Source organism: Ranitomeya imitator, chromosome 4, assembly GCF_032444005.1.
Source record: "Ranitomeya imitator isolate aRanImi1 chromosome 4, aRanImi1.pri, whole genome shotgun sequence".
Taxonomy (NCBI): Eukaryota; Metazoa; Chordata; class Amphibia; order Anura; family Dendrobatidae; genus Ranitomeya; species Ranitomeya imitator.
In genome coordinates this window covers 53,327,639-53,349,408 of record NC_091285.1, presented here as the reverse complement: position 1 = coordinate 53,349,408, position 21,770 = coordinate 53,327,639, and the positions used below count along the sequence as shown (strand labels likewise).

Sequence of the window (21,770 nt, the reverse complement as noted above, 5' to 3'; positions counted from 1 at the left end):
TCCCTAGACCCCTCGACACAGCCTAAGAAACTAACTACCCCTAAAGACAGAAACAGGAAACCTATCTTGCCTCAGAGAAAATCCCCAAAGTACAAACAGCCCCCCACAAATATTAACTGTGAGAGGAGAGGGAAAAAACATACGCAGACATGAAATCAGGATTTAGCATAGGAGGCCATACTAGCTAAATAGAAAGAATAGAACAGAGTACTATGCGGTCAGTACTAAAACACTAGAAAATATCCACCACAGAAAATACAAAACACCACATCTGACTAAAGACATGGAGGGTATATCTGCATCTCCAGAGACACAGCAAGGCTGCAAAAAATACTTCACAGAAAAAGCTGGACAAGACAAAACATGGAAATGCACAGAACCATAAGGTCCACAGCAGGTGGACAGCAAAAACAAAGCCAGGACTTATCTTTGAAGAAAAGCACAGCGAACAGGAGAGACCAGAAGGGATGTGAATCCTCCAAAAACAATGGACAACTGGCAGGGACTAAAGAGTCCTGCAAAGCTATATACCCCAGTCAGTTTTGCAATTAGTAGATACACCTGTCCAATCCTGCAGTCCAGGCATAACTGCATTACCCTCTACAACCACCGGAGAGAGACCAAAAGCTGAATTCACAACAGGATATAAGCCACTACGAGGGGAATCTTGTAGGAAGTCGCAATTGGCCAAACGATCATTCGCCCTAAAGCTTTGTACATTTTAGACGTATCTTTATGCTAAACCCATTGCCTACAAAGCTGGGGCCATCTGCGTTACACAGCCAGCACACTCCACCAATCACAGAGACTGCAGCCTTCTCCATTCGCTTCTGCTTAGCGACTTACACGGCGCCGTCAATCTCTGATAACAGCGTGTAAATGGCGTCATCCTACCGGGACGTCAGCTCAGTGATTGCGGAGTGCCGATGGGTTGCCATGGCAGATGGCGGCCTGCTGAAGGGCCCTGTTAGCACTAGTCCTTTCAGGCAGTAAACAGTACAAGTGATCGAATGATCGCAGGCTCCAATACAATAGGAGATAAAAAAATTGAAAAGTTAAAAAAATTAAAAAAAAACATATCATGCATCACTTTCTCCATCCAAAAAAAATTAAGAAAAATGAAAAAATAAGTACATTTGGAATTGTCACATCTGCAAAAGTCTGATCAAAATATAATATCATTTAAGTCACAAGGTAAAAGCAAGAAAAGAATTGAAAAGTCACTGCACCTGCCCCATAAAATGCTATAAAAAGCAACCAAGATGGCGAAAAAAAAAAATACTATCACCTTTAAGCATACCTCACAACTTCACCAGTGAAAAAATAAAAATAAAAATTACAGGACGACAAAACAAAATTTATTTTCCAAAGTTCAGAATTTTTTTAAGCCACTAAAATTACAGTATTAAAAAAAGAATGTATGGCACAGTGAACACAATAAAAACAATACCGAAAAAAAAATACCGAAGACTTCTTCATCACTTCACCTTGGCTCATACTCACCTCAATTTTTTTACAGTACATTTTATGGTAAAGCGAAGAATATCATTTAAAACTACAAATTGTGCCACATATAAAGCCCTCATAAGGCTAGAACAACCGAAAAGGAAATATATTGGCTTTTGGAATAAGGAGAGAAAAATTCTAAGTTGCACAAAATGAAAACAGTCTTTGAAGGGAATCTGTTAGGCTACGTTCACATTTGCGTTGTGCGCCGCTGCGTCGGCGACGCAACGCACAACGCAAATAAAAATGCACCAAAACGCACGCAAAAACGCTGCGTTCTGTGACGCATGCGTCGTTTTTTGCCGAAATTTGGACGCAAGAAAAATGCAACTTGTTGCGTTTTCTTGGCCCGACGCTTGCGGCAAAAAAAACGCATGCGTCGCACAACGCAGCACACAAAAACGCATGCGTCCCCCATGTTAAATATAGGGGCGCATGACGCATGCGTCGCCGCTGCGTCGCCCGACGCAAACACGCAAAACGCTAATGTGAACGTAGCCTTACCAGGTTTTTGAGACCCCCAGAATCGGATATAGATGACAAGAGGACTACAATGAAGACAGTCCTTCCCCAGTGGCAAGGTGTGACAAGTACCAAAGGAGGACTGAATGATTAACGTGTCATATAACAACGAGTCCTGTCGGGACAGTATCGGTGCTGGGCGCTTATCACTTGTTGAGTGGTGTGTACAAAATTAAAGGGAGACAGTCACCAGGTTTTTGCTGCCCAACGTGAGAGCAGCATGATATAGGGGTAGAAACAAGGAATCCAATGATGTATCACTTACTGGGCTGCTGGCTACAGATTTGATAAAATCCTTGTTTTATCTGCTGCAGGTCTTCTGAATGCGGAGCTCTGTATAACCCCGCCCAGCTCTCTGTATACACTGTGCATAGGCAGAATGCAGCCAATCAGTGGTGGGGGCGTGAATGGATTACCTAGCAGCAGGCAGAGCAATCCTCTAGTGATATTTTCATGCAGACCAGTTTGTGACCGGAATCAAGGTCTCTGCCTCTAAATTATGCTGTTCTCAGATTAAACCAGGTGAAAGATTCCCTTTAAAGGGTTTCATTTAAAGGTAAAAATGATGTTTTTTCGATGACATACATGTAGAAGTAGATATTTATAAAAAACTGACTGTGATCCTGTGTGTGAGATGAACAGGTGTCTGGACGTTGGCGTCTCCACCAGAGTCTGAGCTCAGACACAATAGAGTATAATAGGCTTTCACTGCTTCAGCAGCAGAACAAAGAAATGATCCATTGAGGCAGGATATTTCCTATTTAACTTCACTGTCGGTACAACAGCGACCAATGACTCTTGGGTGACATGACACCTAATCCACCTTTACAGCAGACGTCTGCCGCGGCCGTCACACCCGGCAGGTAGGAGATTATGGAAATCTCCCGCTTTCTCAGTGTCATCTTTTTATACCTAAACTCTATGATCATTTTCTTGTAGCGGAATAATACCGCTGAGATCACTGCCAGTATGCAGAATTAATTACGGTATATTTTATGGTGAAGCCTTAACGAACGACCCTAAATGTTCCTGTGGTTGTAGTTTTTTCATAAACCATAATGAACAGCTTAGAAAGCAGAAGTGATCCCGGGTGATGGCGTCTGATCCTGTAAAGCTTAGACTTAACATTTACAGAAGACAACAAAGATCATTATTGATTCCCTAATATGGTGCGATGCATGCAGGTATGGGCTAAATGCACACATCAGGATCCATGTACCGCTCATAAAACCTAGACGGACCGCGAGGCTCCCAACCCCAAATCAAAGCCTCATTTGAGAGGCTGTCGACACAGCAGAATCGCCGGCACTCAGATTTTGTGGGAGAACAAATTGATTTAGCAAGCCAAATGTTAAAGTGAACCTGCCTGTAGATGTAAACTACAGGCATTGTCAGGTTTCCGCAGTTACATTGATTAAAATGATACCGAGGTTGAAGAAATTTGTCTTGTGGTTCTTGTTTAATCTGTGTTTCTGGTGCTCTGGGGCGGCCTGTGGGCGAGGCTTTTTTTTGGTTCTCTGGCCTCATCATCATCATTCTGGCATTGAATAACAGGTTAATTGAACCTTCAGCAACTTGCCTTCTATTTTAAATACTGTGCTTGCACAAATAATATTAAAGGTTTCTAAAAAAATAACTAAAATAACGGCGCCGGCGCATGCGCAGTAGCATCTAATGCTTGGTGGGCGGCGCTCGAGCAGACTGAGCATCACTTGCTGATAAATGCTACTGCACATACGCCATTTTGATAGAGCAAAAAAAAAGTGGCTCCAGCAAAATGGCGCCATCACATGCGCAGCAGCGTCAGGAAGCGATGGATGCTTCTGCGCATGTGCTTCCACCATTTTGCTGGAGTTACTTTTTTTAACCCCTTTCCAAAATCGAGTGTAATAGTACGCCGATGTCGGACACCCTCCCTTTGATGTTGGCTCCGGCGCTGAGCCCACATCTTTTCCAGTATATTTCAGCTGTTTTGAACAGTTGACATGTGCCTCTAACAGCCACAGGTGGAATCGATAACCACCCGTGGCTGTTAACTAGTTAAATACCGCTGTCAAACTCTGACAGCGGCATTTAACACGCGCTTCCGGGAAACGCGCCGGAAATCCGGCCCGTGTCACATGACCACAGGTCGACAATGGGCTGGCATGACAACCAGAGGTCTCCAGCAGACCTGTATGGTTGTCACTGCCGGATAGCGATGAGCGCCGCCCAGTGGTCAGTGCTCATAGCAAGTCAGCAATTCTGCTACATACAGGCGATCTGATCATCACCTCTATGTAGCAGAGGCGATCGGGTTATGACAGCTTCTAGTCTCCCATGGAGGCTATTGAAGCATGCCAAAAGTAAAATAAAAATAGTTTTTAAGAATATTAAAAAATATATAAAAGTTAAATCACCCCCTTTTGCCCCATTCAAAATAAAACAATAAAAAAAATAATCAAACATACACATATTTGGTATTGCAGCTTTCAGAATCGCCCGATCTATATAAAAAAAAGAATTAACCTGATCGCTAAACGGCGTAACGAGAAAAAAAAAATCAAAACGCCAGAATTACGTTTTTTTTTGTCGCCGCAACATTGCATTCAATTGCAATAACTGGCGATCAAAAGATTGTATCTGCACCAAAATGGTATCATTAAAAACGTCAGCTCCACGCAAAAAAGAAGCGCTCACCTAACCAGAGATCAGGAAAAATGAAGACACTATAAGTATTGGAAAATGGCCAATTTTTTATATTTTTTTATTTTTATTATGTTTTATTTTTATTTTGTTTTTTTGTTTTTTTATACACAGTTTGGATTTTTTTTTCCACTTAGATAAAAAAGAACCTAGACATGTTTGGTGTCTATGAACTCGTAATGACTACAGGTCCACCCAGAGCACGAGCATCTCATTAACTGAAAACTTCTAACAATGATAACACAAGAACCACAAGACAGATTTCTTCACCCCATGTATTATTTTAATCAGTAGAACAGCACCAACCTGAAAGTGCCTGTAGTTTACTTAGCAAAATCCTGCTGACAGATTCGTTTTAAGGCAAGTCCACTCTCCTGTTACCCACAATAGCACAAAACAGAGTGCCATCGAGCTCTTAAGAGGGACGATTAAATACACAATACAGCTAATAAGTCCAGAGCATCCATTAGGGCAGGTACAGATGACCATTTTCTCCACATCTGAGAAAATCAGTCCGATTATGCCTGCAATCACACTCTGATCAGAACTGATTTTCTTGAAAGTGGAGCGAAAATAAAAACAAAAGTTTCTCCACTTTCTCTAGAAGTGACTTTTTCCAGGGACCCGTACGGTTAAATGAGTACCATGAGATTGTTGGAGGCAAATTGTGACAAAAAAAATCGAACATGTGCACGGCCCCATAGAATAACATGGGGGCAAGTGCTGTCTGCCAAAACCAAAATTAGCACCAGTCTGAATTGTACGGTTGTCTACCTAAGGCCACACTCACACATTCAGTATTTGGTCAGTATGATGCAGAGAGAAAGACCCTGATTCCAGAGATGCATCACTTACTGCTTGCTGTAGTTTTGACAGAATTTTTCTCAGCAGGAGATTATCACTAGAGGACATGCTGCCATGTAGCCTTACAACGCCCTTATCACTGATTGGTAGCTTTCTGCCTATGCAGTGTACAAGGAAAGCCGCCACTGGTGTAAGCTGCATTATACAACGCTCAGCATTCAGTGAACTGCTAGATCTGCAGCAGAGAAAAGAGTTTACTCAAAACCAAAGCAATCAGCCCAGTAAATGATACATCGCTGGAATCAGGGTCTCTAACACAACATCATGTGGAGTAAAAACCTTTAATTTTACAGACACCACTGAAAAAGTGATGAGAGCCAGCCACTGATACGGACCCTAGTAATTATATGACACATTCATCAAATTGATCATACAATCATGGCAGTCCTCCTGTCCTAAAAATTGGTGCTTCAAACCTTGGCACTGGGGAAGAGGTCTAGAGTGCTGTGACCTTTTGCAATGTCGTAGAGAAGAATTGTAAAATCCATAAAGACACTTCTGGAGAGGGGACATATCCAATTGAACATATGTGATTCATTATAACTGGGGAAATGAGAAAGAGCTAACACTAAGTATGTGCACACGTTGCAGATTTGCCTGCGGAGTTTTCTGCACAATTTGCAGCTCTTGGCAGAAAATGCAGGTGCGTTTTTTGCGCGGTTTTGATGCGTTTTTGAAAGCTAAATAAAGATGTATTATTGAACTAAAAAAAAAAAAAAGATTTGTGATGTCATGTCTTGTCCAACCTCATCTTTTACATTTGTCCAACCCACACTCCATTACAGATAGATATAGATAGATATAGATAGATATAGATAGATATAGATAGATATAGATAGATCACATCTCAGTTTCGTATGTTTTTCGCCGGACCTGTCGCTGTGCGTTTTTTCGCCAGACAGAAAAAACGTTCTTCAGTACGTTTTCTCTGTCCCCTGGAAACAGCTTTTCTGACGGATCCGGCAAAAAAAGGATGAAACGTGTGGCCATTAGGCACAATCCGGCGCTAATACAACTCTATGAGGAAAAAAAACGGATCCGGCGGAAAAAAAACGGATTGTTTTGCCTGACGGCAAAAACCTGATGTGTGAAAGTAGCCAGATAGATATATGGATACATATATCTATGTATCTATAGATATAACTATCTATCTATACATATATCCATAGTTATCCATTTATAGATACATAATAGCAAGGCCTATGTTTATTAATGAACGTTTAATTTAAAAAAAGCAAAAAAAACTGAAAAAAAAATGGTGTGTGCTCCAGCGCAATTTTCTGCACCAGAGGGGGAAAGCCAACGGTAGGGGGCCAATATCTGTAGCCTAGTAAGGGGGTAATACCCATGGCCCCTCCCAGACTATGAATATCATCCCACAGCTGTCTGCATAGCCTTTACTGGCTATTAAAATAGGGCAACCCCCCCAAAAAAAAAATGACGTGGGGTCCCCCTATATTTTATAGCCAGAAAGGCTACGCAGACAGCTGCGGGCTGATATTCATAGCCTAGAGAGGAGCCATGGATATTTGCCCCCCCCAGCTACAAATACCAGTCCGCAGCCACCACAGAAATGGCACATTTGTAAGATGCGCAAATTCCAGCACTTAGCCTCTCTCTTCCCACTCCCGAGTAGCGGTGGGATATGGGGTAATAAGGGGATAATGTCACCTTGATAATGTTAGGTGACATTAAGCCCGGTTAATAATGACGCCTATCCATTACTAATCCTGTAGTAGTGAAAGAGTTAAAAAAAATTAAAGACAGCCCTGAAAAAAGTATTTTAATAATACTTATCGGGCGATCTAATAACCATGTATAAGTATATAAGGGGACAATACAAATATCTCGCTGAGGATCTGTTTATACCAAGGAAGGTGACGGGCACAAGGGGCCATTCTTTGCGTCTGGAGGAGAGAAGGTTTTTCCACCAACATAGAAGAGGATTCTTTACTGTTAGGGCAGTGAGAATCTGGAATTGCTTGCCTGAGGAGGTGGTGATGGCGAACTCAGTCGAGGGGTTCAAGAGAGGCCTGGATGTCTTCCTGGAGCAGAACAATATTGTATCATACAATTATTAGGTTCTGTAGAAGGACGTAGATCTGGGGATTTATTATGATGGAATATAGGCTGAACTGGATGGACAAATGTCTTTTTTCGGCCTTACTAACTATGTTACTATGTTACTATGTTAATATAACCATACTTACCATACTCGATCGCCAGCAAAAAATTGAAAATAATAAACCATATACTCACTTTCCAACGTAGTCCAATTAATAATGAGTGTCCCTCGACAATCTCCCCTATAGAACAGTGACATCGGGTGATGTCACAGCTCTATAGGACCCTCAGTGAGACACTGACAGGAGACAATGGCTACTGCAGTGCATCACTGAAGAGGTTACCTTAGTTCAGGGTCTCACTTTATGGCAAAAGCTGCGTGGGAATTTTATATGTTATATGTCGCATGTACTGTTATATGTCGCATGTACTGTTATATGTCGTATGTACTGTTATATGTCGTATGTACTGTTATATGTCGTATGTACTGTTATATGTCGTATGTACTGTTATATGTCGTATGTACTGTTATATGTTGTATGTACTGTTATATGCTGTATGTACTGTTATATGCTGTATGTACTGTTATATGCTGTATGTACTGTAATATGTTGTATGTACTGTATGCTGTATGTTGTATGTATTGTTATGTTATGTTGTATGTACTGTATGCTGTATGTACTGTATGCTGTATGTACTGTTATATATTGTATGTACTGTATGCTGTATGTACTGTTATATGTTATATGTACTGTATGTTGTATGTACTGTATGATGTATGTACTGTTATATGTCATATGTTGTATGTACTGTATGCTGTAGGTACTGTTATATGTACTGTTGTATGTTATATGTTGTATGTACTGTTATATGTTGGATGTTGTATGTACTGTTATATGTTTCTGGTTTTTTTTCCACATTCAACACATTAGCCGGATGATGAGACTAATACTGTCCCATCATTAGCTATTGTGTCAATCACAGTCACTGTAGCAGGCATAGCCTGATGTGACTTGTAGTCCCATCGGACGATGCCTGCACACACACATACACACACTCCCCCGCACAGACCCCCGACAGCCCCGCACAGACCCCCGACAGCCCCGCACACACATACATGCATATACACGCACAGTCTCCGCCCACACACTTCCCTCCTCCCAATCTGCAGCGTTTCCCCCGCAGCAAAACCGCAGATCTTTTTTACATCTGCGGTTTTGTAGCGAATGTGTCCGACTCAATGCAAGTCAATCGGTGCAGAAACGCTGCAGATCCGCACAAAGAATTGACATGCTGCGGAAAAAACAACGCTCCGTTTCCGCGCGTTTTTTTACCGCAGCATGTGCACAGTGGATTGGGTTTTCCATAAGTTTACATGGTGCTGTAAACCGCATGGAAAACTGCTGCAGATCCGCAGCGTCAAAAACGCGGCGGATCCGCGGTAAAATCCGCAACGTGTGAACATGGCCTTTAACTTCCATTGACCATTGAAGTAGAACCTCCTGCCGTAAACAGGTAATTACCACAGGGGATTTGATGAGAACCAGCCAATAAGAATAGGATTCGTGTACCCAGAGAAATACAGGGACTCCCTCTATTCAAAGGATTTGACTCAGACACTCTGGGAGTAAGTCGTCAGTGAAGAATATTGGAGCAATTTGCATTCATACGATACTTATAGGAGATATATTTTTGCGTAGTAGCGAAAAGACGGACACAACACATCACCGTAAGGACGGCCGAACAAATCCACCGAATATTGATGTAAATGTAAACGATTGGAGTCAGCAGAGCGGCGGCCCCTAACTAATTGTTGGCAGCGGTGTGATCTGCGTGATCTCGCCGGAGTTATCCCTAACACCATCTTTACCAGATTTTTTTTATTTTATGATTTTATATTGCAGACTACACTTTTTGATACAAGGCATTACAAAGTAAGTAATTTCCTAGCACTTTCATGTAGAATAGAACAACAAAAAAATGTTACCTTCTAAACTCTCGCTTTTCAGACTATTCAGGTCAATTTAAAAATGGGAACGCTGCTGTGATGTGCTGCTATCCACCCACTCAGTAAGAAAGAAACAAGGAACTTTTACAAAGTTTACTTAACTTCCCACTGATAGGAAGTGAATGCACGGCTAAAGTATGCTCCATAGAGAGTCACAGGGCAGGATCTCTGCAGCAATCCCGCAAGGCTGCTTCCTCCAATTCAAGGGATATTAGGTCCACTCAAAACTGCCAATTTAAGAATTTAAGGGTTACCTATAGAGGCGCAAAGTTTGGGCACCCCTGATCAAAATTACTGTTATTGTGATCAGTTAAGCAAGTTGAAAATGGGAGCCAATGATCTCTAAAAGGCATAAAGTTAAAGATGACACATTTCCTTTGAATTTTAGGCAAATACGGTATATATGTCATTTTTTTTACTTTTAAAAAGGACAAAAAAAGAAAATGGGCCAATGCAAAAGTTTGGGCACCCTTAGAGGTGTGTGCTCGGATAACTTTGACCAAGGTTTCAGACCTTAATTAGCCTGTTAGGGTTATGGCTTGTTCTCCATCATCCTAAGGAAAGGCCCTGTGATGCAAAATTTCCCAGCCTCCTCTAACCTTGTGCCAAAAAACAGCAGCCATGGGTTCTTCTAAGCAGCTGCCTAGCACTCTGAAAATTAAAACGGTGGAGGCCCACAAAGAAGGAGAAGGTAATAGGAAGATAGCAAAGCTTTTTCAAGTTGTCATTTCCTCAGTTTGAATTGTATTTAAGAAATAGTTAACAGGAACAGTGGAGGTCAAGATAAGGTCTGGAAGAACAAGTAACATTTCAGTGAGAGCTGCTCATAGGATTGCTAGAGAGGCAAATCGGAACCCCCACTTGACTGCAAAAGACCTTCAGAAAGATTTAGCAGATTCTGGAGTTGTGGTACAATGTTCTACTGTTCAGAGACACCTGCACAAATATGGCCTTCATGGGAGAGTCATCAGAAGAAAACACCGGATTACGTACCGGTAATGCTCTTTTATAGAGCCACGACAGCACCCACTGAGTGAAGGGGTGCTGTTGTGGCTCTATAAAAGAGCATTACCGGTACGTAATCCGGTGTTTTCTCTTCGCCACGACAGCACCCACTGAGAGAGGGGATCCGCCCCTAGGAACAGGAAACCCTACGGAGAGATAAAAGGGGTGGTCCCCCTCGCTCCCACAGTTTGGGTTACAGAGATTGCGAGGAACCGCCCACCAGTTTTAGTAGACAATTCTTTATCATCATTCATTATAATTTAACTATGTATAAGTACAAGAATCCACCACCCTTAACAGTGCTCATATGTACACTAATATATGTAAATGGGAGGGAAGTGAAGGGGTGCTGTCGTGGCTCTATAAAAGAGCATTACCGGTACGTAATCCGGTGTTTTCTCTTCGCCACGACAGCACCCACTGAGAGACTTTCAGAGATAGTTATTTGGGGGGGGATTATCGTATTAAGGACTGATCTACCGAAACACAAGTCAGTGGAGGCAGATAGATCTAATCTATAGTGACTATAGAAGGTAGAAGGAGAAGACCAGGTTGCGGCCTTACATATGAGTTCTATAGGAACCTCCGCTCGTTCAGCCCAGGATGATGCTATCGCCCGGGTGGAATGTGCCTTCACAGTCTCAGGTGGATTCTCCCCTTTAGATGAATAGGCCAGGTATATCGCCTCCTGAATCCATCGGGATAGTGTGCCTTTTGTAACACCAGATCCTTTCCTTTGACCCTGGAAGGAAACAAAGAGCCCTGCTCTTCCTCCAGGCGCTAGTCCTATCCAGATAAGTTATTATAGCCCTTCTCACATCTAAAGTATGGTACTTCTCTTCTTCCTGGTCTGTAGGATTATTATAGAAAGAAGGAAGAAAGATCTCTTGAGATCTATGGAATTTTGTACACATTTTAGGTAGGTAGGAAGGGTCTGTTTTCAGGACAATTCTATCAGGAAATATTGACATAAAGGGAGGATCTACTGATAGCGCCTGTATGTCACCTACTCTTCTTGCCGATACTAACGCGACAAGAAGAACGGTCTTAAGTGAAATATATTTAATGTGAGCTAAGTCTAGAGGCTCAAATGGATGACCTGTTAAGGCTTCCAGGACCAAATTAATATCCCAAGGAGGCATCTGCGGAATCTGAACTGGCTCTGATCTCTGGCAAGCTGAAATAAATCTAGCTATCCATCTATTACCCGCAACATTGTGACTATACAAGGCCCCTAGAGCAGAAACTTGTACTTTGAGTATTAACTGAAAGGCCTAGGTCACGTCCTTTTTGAAGAAATTCTAGAATAGTGGAGACGGGAATTTCACTAGATAACGCCGATGGATAGAGATTTAAAAATTTCTTCCACACTCTCACATATATGTCAGTAGTGGATCTTTTTCTACTTGTTAACAAGGTATTAATTACACTATCGGAGAAGCCTCTTAGTTTTAACAGCTGCCTCTCAAATTCCAGGCTGTCAACCTTAGTCCCTTCACATGAGGGTGGTTGAAGGGCCCCTGGGAAAGAAGATCCTGATCCTCCGGGAGGATCCACGGATCCGAGATGGACATGGCTCTGAGCAGGGAAAACCATGGTCTTTTTGGCCAAAATAGGGCAATCAGGATTATATTTGCCCGGTCCTCCCTTATCTTCCTGATTACTGTTGGTAGAAGAATCAGAGGAGGAAAAGCGTATGCTTTCTGAAATGTCCAAGGAGTCTGAAGGGCATCGAGAATGTCGGGATTGTCGGCCCGGAACATTGAAGCGAATCTTTTTAGTTGTCAGTTTTGTCTTGTGGCAAAGAGATCTCTCGGGTGTACCCCATTTCATAGTTATCATTTTGAAAATTTGATGATTTAGGACCCACTCTCCTTGGTGGAGGGTATGACGACTGAGGAAGTCTGCTCTTGAGTTGTCCACTCCTCTGACATGTAGCGCTGACAGGGACAGAAGATGTTCTTCGGCTATGGTTAGAATGTCTTCGGTTATAGACATGAGCGTTCCTGATCTTGTTCCTCCTTGATGATTGATATAGGCGACTGAGGTCATGTTGTCGGACAGAATTCTGGTATGTGTCCCGTGTAGCTGCGGAAGGAATTCACATAGAGCATGATAGATAGCTTTTAGCTCTCTTATATTAGAAGAGTCGTCTGACTCAGTGACTGACCATAATCCTTGGACTAAATGGTCTTTTAAATGTGCGCCCCAGCCAGTAGGACTGGCATCAGTATATATTATATTTGAGGGTTTAACTACCCAGGGGACTCCACTGACCAGGTTTTTTGGATCTAGCCACCATATCAGAGATTGGATTACATTATTAGAAAGGGAAATTTTAATATTTAAATGACCATGAGATTTTTCTTCTTCATGTAAAATTGCATACTGTAAATGCCTCGAGTGAAATTGGGCCCATGGAACCGCTGAAATACATGACGTGAAGGAGCCAAGAAGGGACATGCCTTCTCTCAAAGAAATTAGGGGTTTATCTATTACCGACTGAACTTTATTCCTAACCGTTATCTGTTTATTTTCCGGAAGGAAACATTTCTGGCTTGTAGAATCTAATATAATCCCTAGGAAAATTTGCCGAGTTGTTGGGATAAGTCTAGATTTTTCCCAGTTTATTATCCAACCCAATCTTTGCAGAGATGCTATCATATCACACAACCGTTGTTGACATTGCGAAGGAGAATTTCCTACTACTAAGATGTCATCTAAGTAGGGAATTACGAGAGTGTCTTTTAGTCTTAGATATGACATTACCTCCGCCATTAGTTTAGTGAATACTCTTGGGGCTATAGATAGCCCAAAAGGCATTGCAGTATACTGAAAGTGTCAGACACACCCATTCAATACAATCGCTACCCGTAGATATTGTTGATGCTCTGCATAAATAGGTAGATGGTAATACGCATCTTTAAGGTCGAGAACTGTCATAAAGCAATAGGGAAACAGGAGTTTAATGGTGGACCGGATAGATTCCATCTTAAAGGTTTGATTTTCTAGGTAGATGTTTAATTTTTTTAAGATTAATAATAGTTCTGAATGTTCCATCTGGTTTTGGAATCAAAAATAACGGGGAATAGAATCCCTTTCCCTCCTGTAGGAATGGAACCTCCACCAAGACTCCCTTAGCTAGGAGATTTATTACCTCCTGCTCCAATGCCTCTTGTTGTAACTGAGACTTTAATGAAGTCAATAGAAATGAGTCCGGAGAGACTCGGGAAAATTTTAATTGTAACCCAGAAGCAATAAGGTTATTTGCCCAAATATTTGCTGTTATGGCCCGCCATTCATTAGCGAAGGAGGACAATCTGCCTCCCACAGGTAGATCTGTCCTAACGGGGTTTTTCTTCAAACTTGAAAGGGCGCTTCCCAAAGAACGCACCCTTTTGTTTTGTGTCTCTTGTGGCCCAGCGATCCTGGTTCTTAAACTCCTTCCTTTTATTAAATGCGGGCTTTCGGAACGCTCTCCTATAAAATGGAACGTAATTATTACTATTTGGAAAGCCTTTCTTCCTTTCCCCTGCTTTAGTTAAGATCTCATCCAGTTTGGTACCAAACAGGTACTCACCCTGACATGGGAGGCTGCATAACTTAGACTTGGTCTGAGGGTCACCTTTCCAGCCCTTAAGCCATAGGGCCCTACGTGCTGCATTGGTTAATCATGCCGACTTGGCTGCCAGGAGTATAGAGTCGGCAGATGAGTCCGCTAGAAAGGCTGTGGCACCTCTAATTAGGGGTATAGAGGACAATAATTTCTCTCGAGAGAGAGAGACCTCCTTTCAGCCCTTCTTCCAAGTCACTCAGCCAAACAAGCATGGATCTTGCGGTGCATGTGGCTGAGATTGCCGGTTTAAAGGCCCCTGCAGAAGTCTCCCATGCACTTTTAAGGAGCGAATCGGCTTTGCGATCTAGAGGATCTTGTAACGAGCCTGAATCCTCTACAGGCAGTAAGGATTTCTTTGATGTAGACGCCACAGCTGCGTCTACTTTTGGGGCTTTTGACCATGTTGTGAATTCTTCATCATTAAAGGGGTAGCGTCTCTTTGAGGATGGTGGTAACCCCCTCTGCCCCTGGCTTTCCCACTCTTTTTTGATCAGACTTTTTACTGCAGTTATTACCGGAAAAGAGGGTCTCTTCTTTTCGGATAGGCCAGCAAACATAATGTCTTGCTGTGTTTTAGGGACTTTAAGATCTTCTATGCCCATGGTATTGCAAACTGATCTCACCAGATTGTCAATGCTATCTGTGGGGAAGCACGTATCCTGATCCTCATCTGAGGATATCTCCTGCTGCGATCTATGTGAGTTTGCTTCCTCTAACTCAGACGGCTGATCGGATACAGGTGAAACGTATCCTCTTTTCTCCTTAATACGTGGCTCTCTGTCAACGCTTTGTAGGGCTCGTAATTCTTCCCTAATCATGGCCCTTATATCCTCTGATTTAATTGAGGCTTCCTCACGTAACGTTGATTTTATACATGAATCACATAGCCTTTTAGTGTAACTATCCGGAAGGGGCTGGATACATAACGCACACTGCTTGTGTTTCGCTTTTTCCTTCCTTTTTGCCTATTATAAAGGGAGAGGGATAATAATCAGACTAGTGGGGTAGATGCACACTCACTCAGAAGCTGACCGATCAGGTACCGGCTGAGGAGGAGACACAGATGCAGGTGGCTTCCTTTTGGACGATCCGCTCTGCCTAGAGCGGCTGCTGCTGCTGGCATGGCTGCGAGGGGTGACGGTGGTAACCTCTAGAGAAGGTACCGCAGGCTCTCTTGCAGAATCCATTCTGGACGCCGGGATGCAGCGCCGGCGTCCTTTTCACATGGGGGCCGCCATGTTCTTCCTGTTGAACCCGGAAGTGCTAACCACTTCCGGGTCGCGGCCATATTGGATACTCCGGCGCTGTTACCGGCTTCAGCGCCGGCAGCGTCTCACTCCTCCGCACCCCGGAAGCTTACCAGCACTTCCAGGGGCATACACTGGGCTCCACACCGCACAGGCGTCCGCCGAGGACGGCGCGACGCTACCACCTGGTGCTTGCCCCGCAGACCGCCGGACATCTGCCACGAACCGGCCCCACGACCCGGTCTCGCGACGTCTGCCAGCAGAGGGGGGAAAACTGAATCAGCACCCCCGACGCTGCATCCAGTCCTGGAGCCCTTGCCGTCCTCACAGGTAAACTGCGCAAGCGGCGTCCAGGCTGGGAATCCTCTTCTCCGTGTATCTTCCCGTAGGAACAGGAAACCAAACTGTGGGAGCGAGGGGGACCGCCCCTTTTATCTCTCCGTAGGGTTTCCTGTTCCTAGTGGCGGATCCCCTCTCTCAGTGGGTGCTGTCGTGGCGAAGAGAAAAACCTCTCCTGCGTCCTCACCATAAAATTAAGTGTCAGAAGTATGAAAAAGAACTAAATAAGCCTGATGCATTTTGGAAATAAGTCCTGTGGACTACTGAGGATAAACTGAAAGTCTTTGGCCACAATGATCACAGGTATGTGTGGAGAAAAAAAAAGGGTACAGAATTTCAGGAAAAGAACACCTTGCCAACCATTAAGCATGAGGGTGGATCAATCATTTGGATCAAGATTTGTGGCTATGTTGCAGCCAAAGGCACAGGGAACATTTCACGGGTCGAGGGAAGAATGGATTCAATGAAATTTCAACAAATTCTTGATGCAAACATAAAAAGGTGCTGTATAAAAGCTGAAAACTGGATAACTTCTATAAATGGATAATGATCCTGAACACACGTCAAAATCCACAATAGACCACCTCAAAAGGCGCAAGCTGAAGGTTTTACAATAGCCCTCACAGTCCCCTGATCTGAACATCATTGAAAATCTATCACTAACCATGCAGGATGTCCCCAATTTTGCATTGGTCCATTTTCCTTTTTGTAACTTTTTAAATGTAAAAGATGAATATATACTATACATATATATATATATTGCCCAAAACTGCCCCCGTCCCCCCATCTTCAACTGCTTTTGCAACTACCAAGCACATTTTGAAAAATGAGCAAATGTGCTGAGCAAGCTTGGCTGCTATCCGAGTATCTTGGGCGTGCTCAAAAAATATGTTAGAGTCCCCTGTATGTGTCGCAGCTGTTAGACCAGCAAACAGGCAATCCCTGCATGTGTAGCAGCTGTCTAACAGCAACAACAAATGTAGCCGCGGAGACTCAAACACGTTTTGTGAGCATACCCAAGATACTCGGATAGCACCCAAGCATGCTTAGATTTCACCTTATCCCAGCACGTTCGCTCTTCACTAGTAGCGACCACTGCCAGGTCCTGCAGAACTGCTCCTATTCTCTTCTCTTGGTTCACCTATTTTTCTCACATATTCTTCAAAAGAGGATTCACTATAGTATCATAATGAGCAGCAAAATGCAGCCCAGCACTGCAGATCAGCTCGTATTCTCACGAATTGTAGCCAATCTACAGCACTTGGCAGTGGATGCTACACATCAAATGTAGCTCTGTAGTGCAAATTACATCCAGCCGCAGTGAGAGCTAAAACAGCTGATGGGCAGAAGTGCCGGGTCTCGGACCCCCCCCCGCCCCCCACTGATCTGATAAAGATGACCTCATTGATATCATTTCACCAAGCAACACCTATAAAGGAAATTTACTTTATTGAGGGCACAGATTATTATTAAAAATATATTTATGGCTTTAAAAAAACATTACAATAGGGATTAATTTTGAACCTTTTATCTTCTTCAGCCTCTATGTAACACAGTACATACCAGGCTGCAGAATGAGTTAACAGCCTAGTCTCTCAGTGAGCTCTTCTGCCAGTTTGGCATATCACTTGACAGAATGAGGTAACAGGATGATCCTTCAGGGAGATTGTGTGACAAGATAAATAATAAATACAATTGTCTATAACTCTTATCTCAGCCCTCCTGAAAGATCTTCAGGACAGTTAAAAGCTGAGCTTTCATTCCTTCAAATATCCGCTTGGAAGAGCTGAGGAGAATAGAGATAAGAGTGATAGACAATGTTGTCATATTAACTCACTTGTGGATTTACCCTTACCACAATCTGCTATGCACTGTGATTCATAGAGGCTGTAGAAGAGAAATGGTCCAACATTTTAAATGAATACCTATTGCAAAAATGCTTATAAAAACATGTATTTACATAAAAAAAAGCAAAAAGGTGCCCAAATTATTGATATCAAGCATCTGGTATTAATATTACAGAACAACCAATGACTCCAATAGCGAGACTTCCCCACTCCCCACCTGATGTCTTCCAGGAGTTCGGTGTCTTGCTGCTGCTTATTCTGCAGACTGGATAACTGCTCCACAAACCGAACCTTCACCTCCTGCGTGACTTTCACCTACAAATCCACAATAAAAGCAATTATCCAACCGCTGCCCCCTCTCCATTCCTCCAGAAGAGTTTAGTAGCATCGTCAATAACAAATCCAGCAGGGAACTCTGTGTTTCCGCAGCCTCACTCGCTAATGGAGCTGTACAGTCAGGGAGCCAAAGTAAGGACTCCGACATATACATCAACTTACAGGCTTGTTCAAGGAGTAGAGAGATAAATAGAGCGAGCTCGCTGATGGCTTCAACGTTTACGCAGTCTGCTATGTACTGTGATACTTAGAGGCTGCAGAAGCCAAAAAGGTTCAACACTGATTCGTAATAATAACAAATCTTACACAGAGACTGTTTTAAGGAAGAGTTGTTGAGCATCAAGATACCTAGTATGAGGGACAGAAGAGAACACAGGAGAGGTGAGAAATGACTCTCTATCCCTGATGAGGCACACAAACTATCAAGATCCTCTGCTGGCAGCTGCCTTTGCTGAGCAGTGATGTCCAGAGACCTCGCAGGCCATGGCAGCAGGTTCAGGCCGTGCAGTGTTCACACACAGGGGGGATAACCTGCTCCTAGCCGCGTCTTTCCTGCCAGTGTGTGCACAGCACAGCCGGGTGACACAGTGCGGTAATATCAATAATGCAGCAATGCACAGGAGTCTGCGCCTGCGCCATTACAACGTCTGGAAGCGCCAGTTTAGCCTTTGTCCGGGATTTCCCGGCTTGTGTGATGTAAACAAGGCGCAGGTAGCGCGGTGCCCCGGCTCCATGTGTCCCGCAGTCCGGGTGACCAGGGCACCGCTCCCGGCTGCTCGTACTCACTTTCCTGGGAGGAGGCTGCATCCCGACGGCGGCTCCAGACTCTCCGGCACTGACAGGACAAGGTAGCCCGGAACTCCGCTCACCTCCGCCAGCGCCCGCCCCATCCCGCTCAGCCCGCCCACACCGTGGATCCCGGCGTGTAAGCCACGCCCCGTCCCTTATAGCTACTCACTCTCGCCCCGCCTACCTTATTAATCATACCGTACAGTCCCCGCCCAGCACCGTGTATAACATTGTAAAATCCCACGATAAACCACGCCTCCTTATTATAATCATGCCATGTTTCCACGCCCCCATATTGAATCAAGACGCTGTTGTCTGGCTGCCGTCTCCTCAGTCAGTCCCTTGTATTTACTAACACACGGCGCCACCTGGCGGTAGACAGCAAATCTGCAGGCACTGAGAATTCCTGTACTGACTGCACTGATTACAAACATGTCCAAAAAACGCAACATAGGGACCGTGCACATTATGGAAGTGAGCAGTACTCACAGGTGGTGTCAGGAGGGAAGATATGTCACCCACAGACTAGTCGCGTACTCACAGGTGGTGTCAGGAGGGAAGATATGTCACCCACAGACTAGTCGCGTACTCACAGGTGGTGTGAGGAGAGAAGATATGTCACCCACAGACTAGTCGCGTACTCACAGGTGGTGTCAGGAGGGAAGATATGTCACCCACAGACTAGTCGCGTACTCACAGGTGGTGTCAGGAGGGAAGATATGTCACCCACAGACTAGTCGCGTACTCACAGGTGGTGTGAGGAGGGAAGATATGTCACCCACAGACTAGTCGCGTACTCACAGGTGGTGTTAGGAGGGAAGATATGTCACCCACAGACTAGTCGCGTACTCACAGGTGGTGTGAGGAGGGAAGATATGTCACCCACAGACTAGTCGCGTACTCACAGGTGGTGTTAGGAGGGGAGATATGTCACCCACAGACTAGTCGCGTACTCACAGGTGGTGTGAGGAGGGAAGATATGTCACCCACAGACTAGTCGCGTACTCACAGGTGGTGTTAGGAGGGGAGATATGTCACCCACAGACTAGTCGCGTACTCACAGGTGGTGTGAGGAGGTAAGATATGTCACCAACAGACTAGTCGCGTACTCACAGGTGGTGTGAGGAGGGAAGATATGTCACCCACAGACTAGTCGCGTACTCACAGGTGGTGTGAGGAGGGAAGATATGTCACCCACAGACTAGTCGCGTACTCACAGGTGGTGTGAGGAGGGAAGATATGTCACCCACAGACTAGTCGCGTACTCACAGGTGGTGTCAGGAGGGAAGATATGTCACCCACAGACTAGTCGCGTACTCACAGGTGGTGTGAGGAGGGAAGATATGTCACCCACAGACTAGTCGCGTACTCACAGGTGGTGTTAGGAGAGAAGATATAAATGACCAGGGTCAACCGCACACTTTAAAGTCCTGGTGCTTAAGAGGAAAAAATAGTACAATATAATAGAACAACCTCCAGCACTCTCATGAAAGAAAAAAAAGGGGTCTTGTATCAAATGTTCAATTCTTTATTATAGTCATTTGTTCTGGGAGTTCACAGCCATAACAACGGGATATAACAGAAAATTTTCCCAACGTTTCGACCATAAAATGGTCTTTGTCAAGGGTACAATCTATATGAAAAAAACATAGTACAGTATAAGTACACAACAATAAAAAAGGAAAAATTATTGTAACAAACACGAGTGTTCAATATTACTGTTACACAATAAACCTAAATTATTTATATATGTGTGAACTCTCATAAGAAAAAAGAAAAAGAAAAATTGTATACACTCAAATACATATGTATATATATATGTATATACACATAGGGTATATTCTACTCGAGCAAATAAGCATTTTACATACTCCAATCAAGGATCAATAAGGGCAGAAGAAAGCGTGGTTCACAAAACCAGTCCTTCAAAGTGAATAATACAAATGAAAAATAATACAAATAAAAATGAAAACTATAGCCCCATAAGAAGTCAGTCTTGTGAAAAATCGGGCAAAAAACAGATATCAATTGATAAAATGATTAACATTATAAAGGATCCGCACTATGCAGGTCCTAAACAAACAATGTGGTGAATCGACCACAATCTAGATGAACCCTCGAGAGCTAATGGAAATGTATCCCCAGCGACAAGCCCAAAGAACCAAAAAGAGAGAAACAAATAGCAGACAAAAAGATCCAAATGTGTGGAATGAAAATGTTACCTGTATAAGAAACAAAGTTCCAGACGGCTGTCCCAGAGCGGTAGTATACCGGCATGCGAGAGGACCTTATATAGGGCAGTGATGTAATATCCTGCCTGTCATGTGATAAAGCCGAAAGGCCCCGAGACAAGCCGAAATAGGACACGAAGTGGTGCGCATGCGTACTGGCGGTGAAACCGGAACATCCGAAGTAAGCCGAAAAAGGAAAAAGAAAGAGAGAGACACAGCGCAAGCGCCAAAGAATATAAAGCCGCAGAGAAATGCGCATGCGTCCTGATATAAGGCCGGAGATAACCGAAGAAAGCCGAAGAGCGCGGCGAAGAAACAGGAAAAGTGAAATACCGCGCAGCCGCAAGCAAATAAGATACCGCTAATGAATAGAAAAAATAAACGAACATAAAAAAGAAATAACACCAAAAAAGGAACAGAAAAAGAAAAAAAGAAAAGAAAAGATATGAGAGGGGATACAGTACCAGTGCATCAAGACACCTATAATAACAAGACAAAAAGAAAAAAATATTAATATAAAAATAAGCAAGGATTAAACCATGCGATATGTATTAAATAATAACATATTCAGTAACTAATCTCATACTCCCTGTTTAGCCCCCACGGTTCCAGTGTTTGTAACGTAAAAATCCAAAAAGATTCCCTAGATTTAAGCCTCTTGATCCTATCTCCCCCTCGTCTGGGCAAAGCTACGTGCTCAATTACCTGATA

At 43.5% G+C, this 21,770-nt stretch overlaps 1 protein-coding gene across 2 annotated transcripts in view; it reads right to left on the bottom strand.

The window, feature by feature from the left end:
- Window positions 1-18,964, bottom strand: part of FCHSD1 (FCH and double SH3 domains 1) — a 130,131-nt gene extending 111,167 nt beyond the window's left edge. The window contains exons 1-2 of one of the 2 annotated variants that reach the window (XM_069763636.1): window positions 18,826-18,964; window positions 17,921-18,018 (exon numbers count right to left, since the gene is read on the bottom strand). Coding sequence is in view for 1 of the 2 variants with exons in the window: in XM_069763635.1 (XP_069619736.1) it covers window positions 17,921-18,018; window positions 18,826-18,846 (119 nt within the window). In the remaining variant the exon portion in view is untranslated. The remainder of the gene's footprint in view (window positions 1-17,920; window positions 18,019-18,825) is intronic. The other variant, XM_069763635.1, reaches the window with a different exon arrangement.
- Between the last annotated feature and the right edge of the window lie 2,806 nt (window positions 18,965-21,770).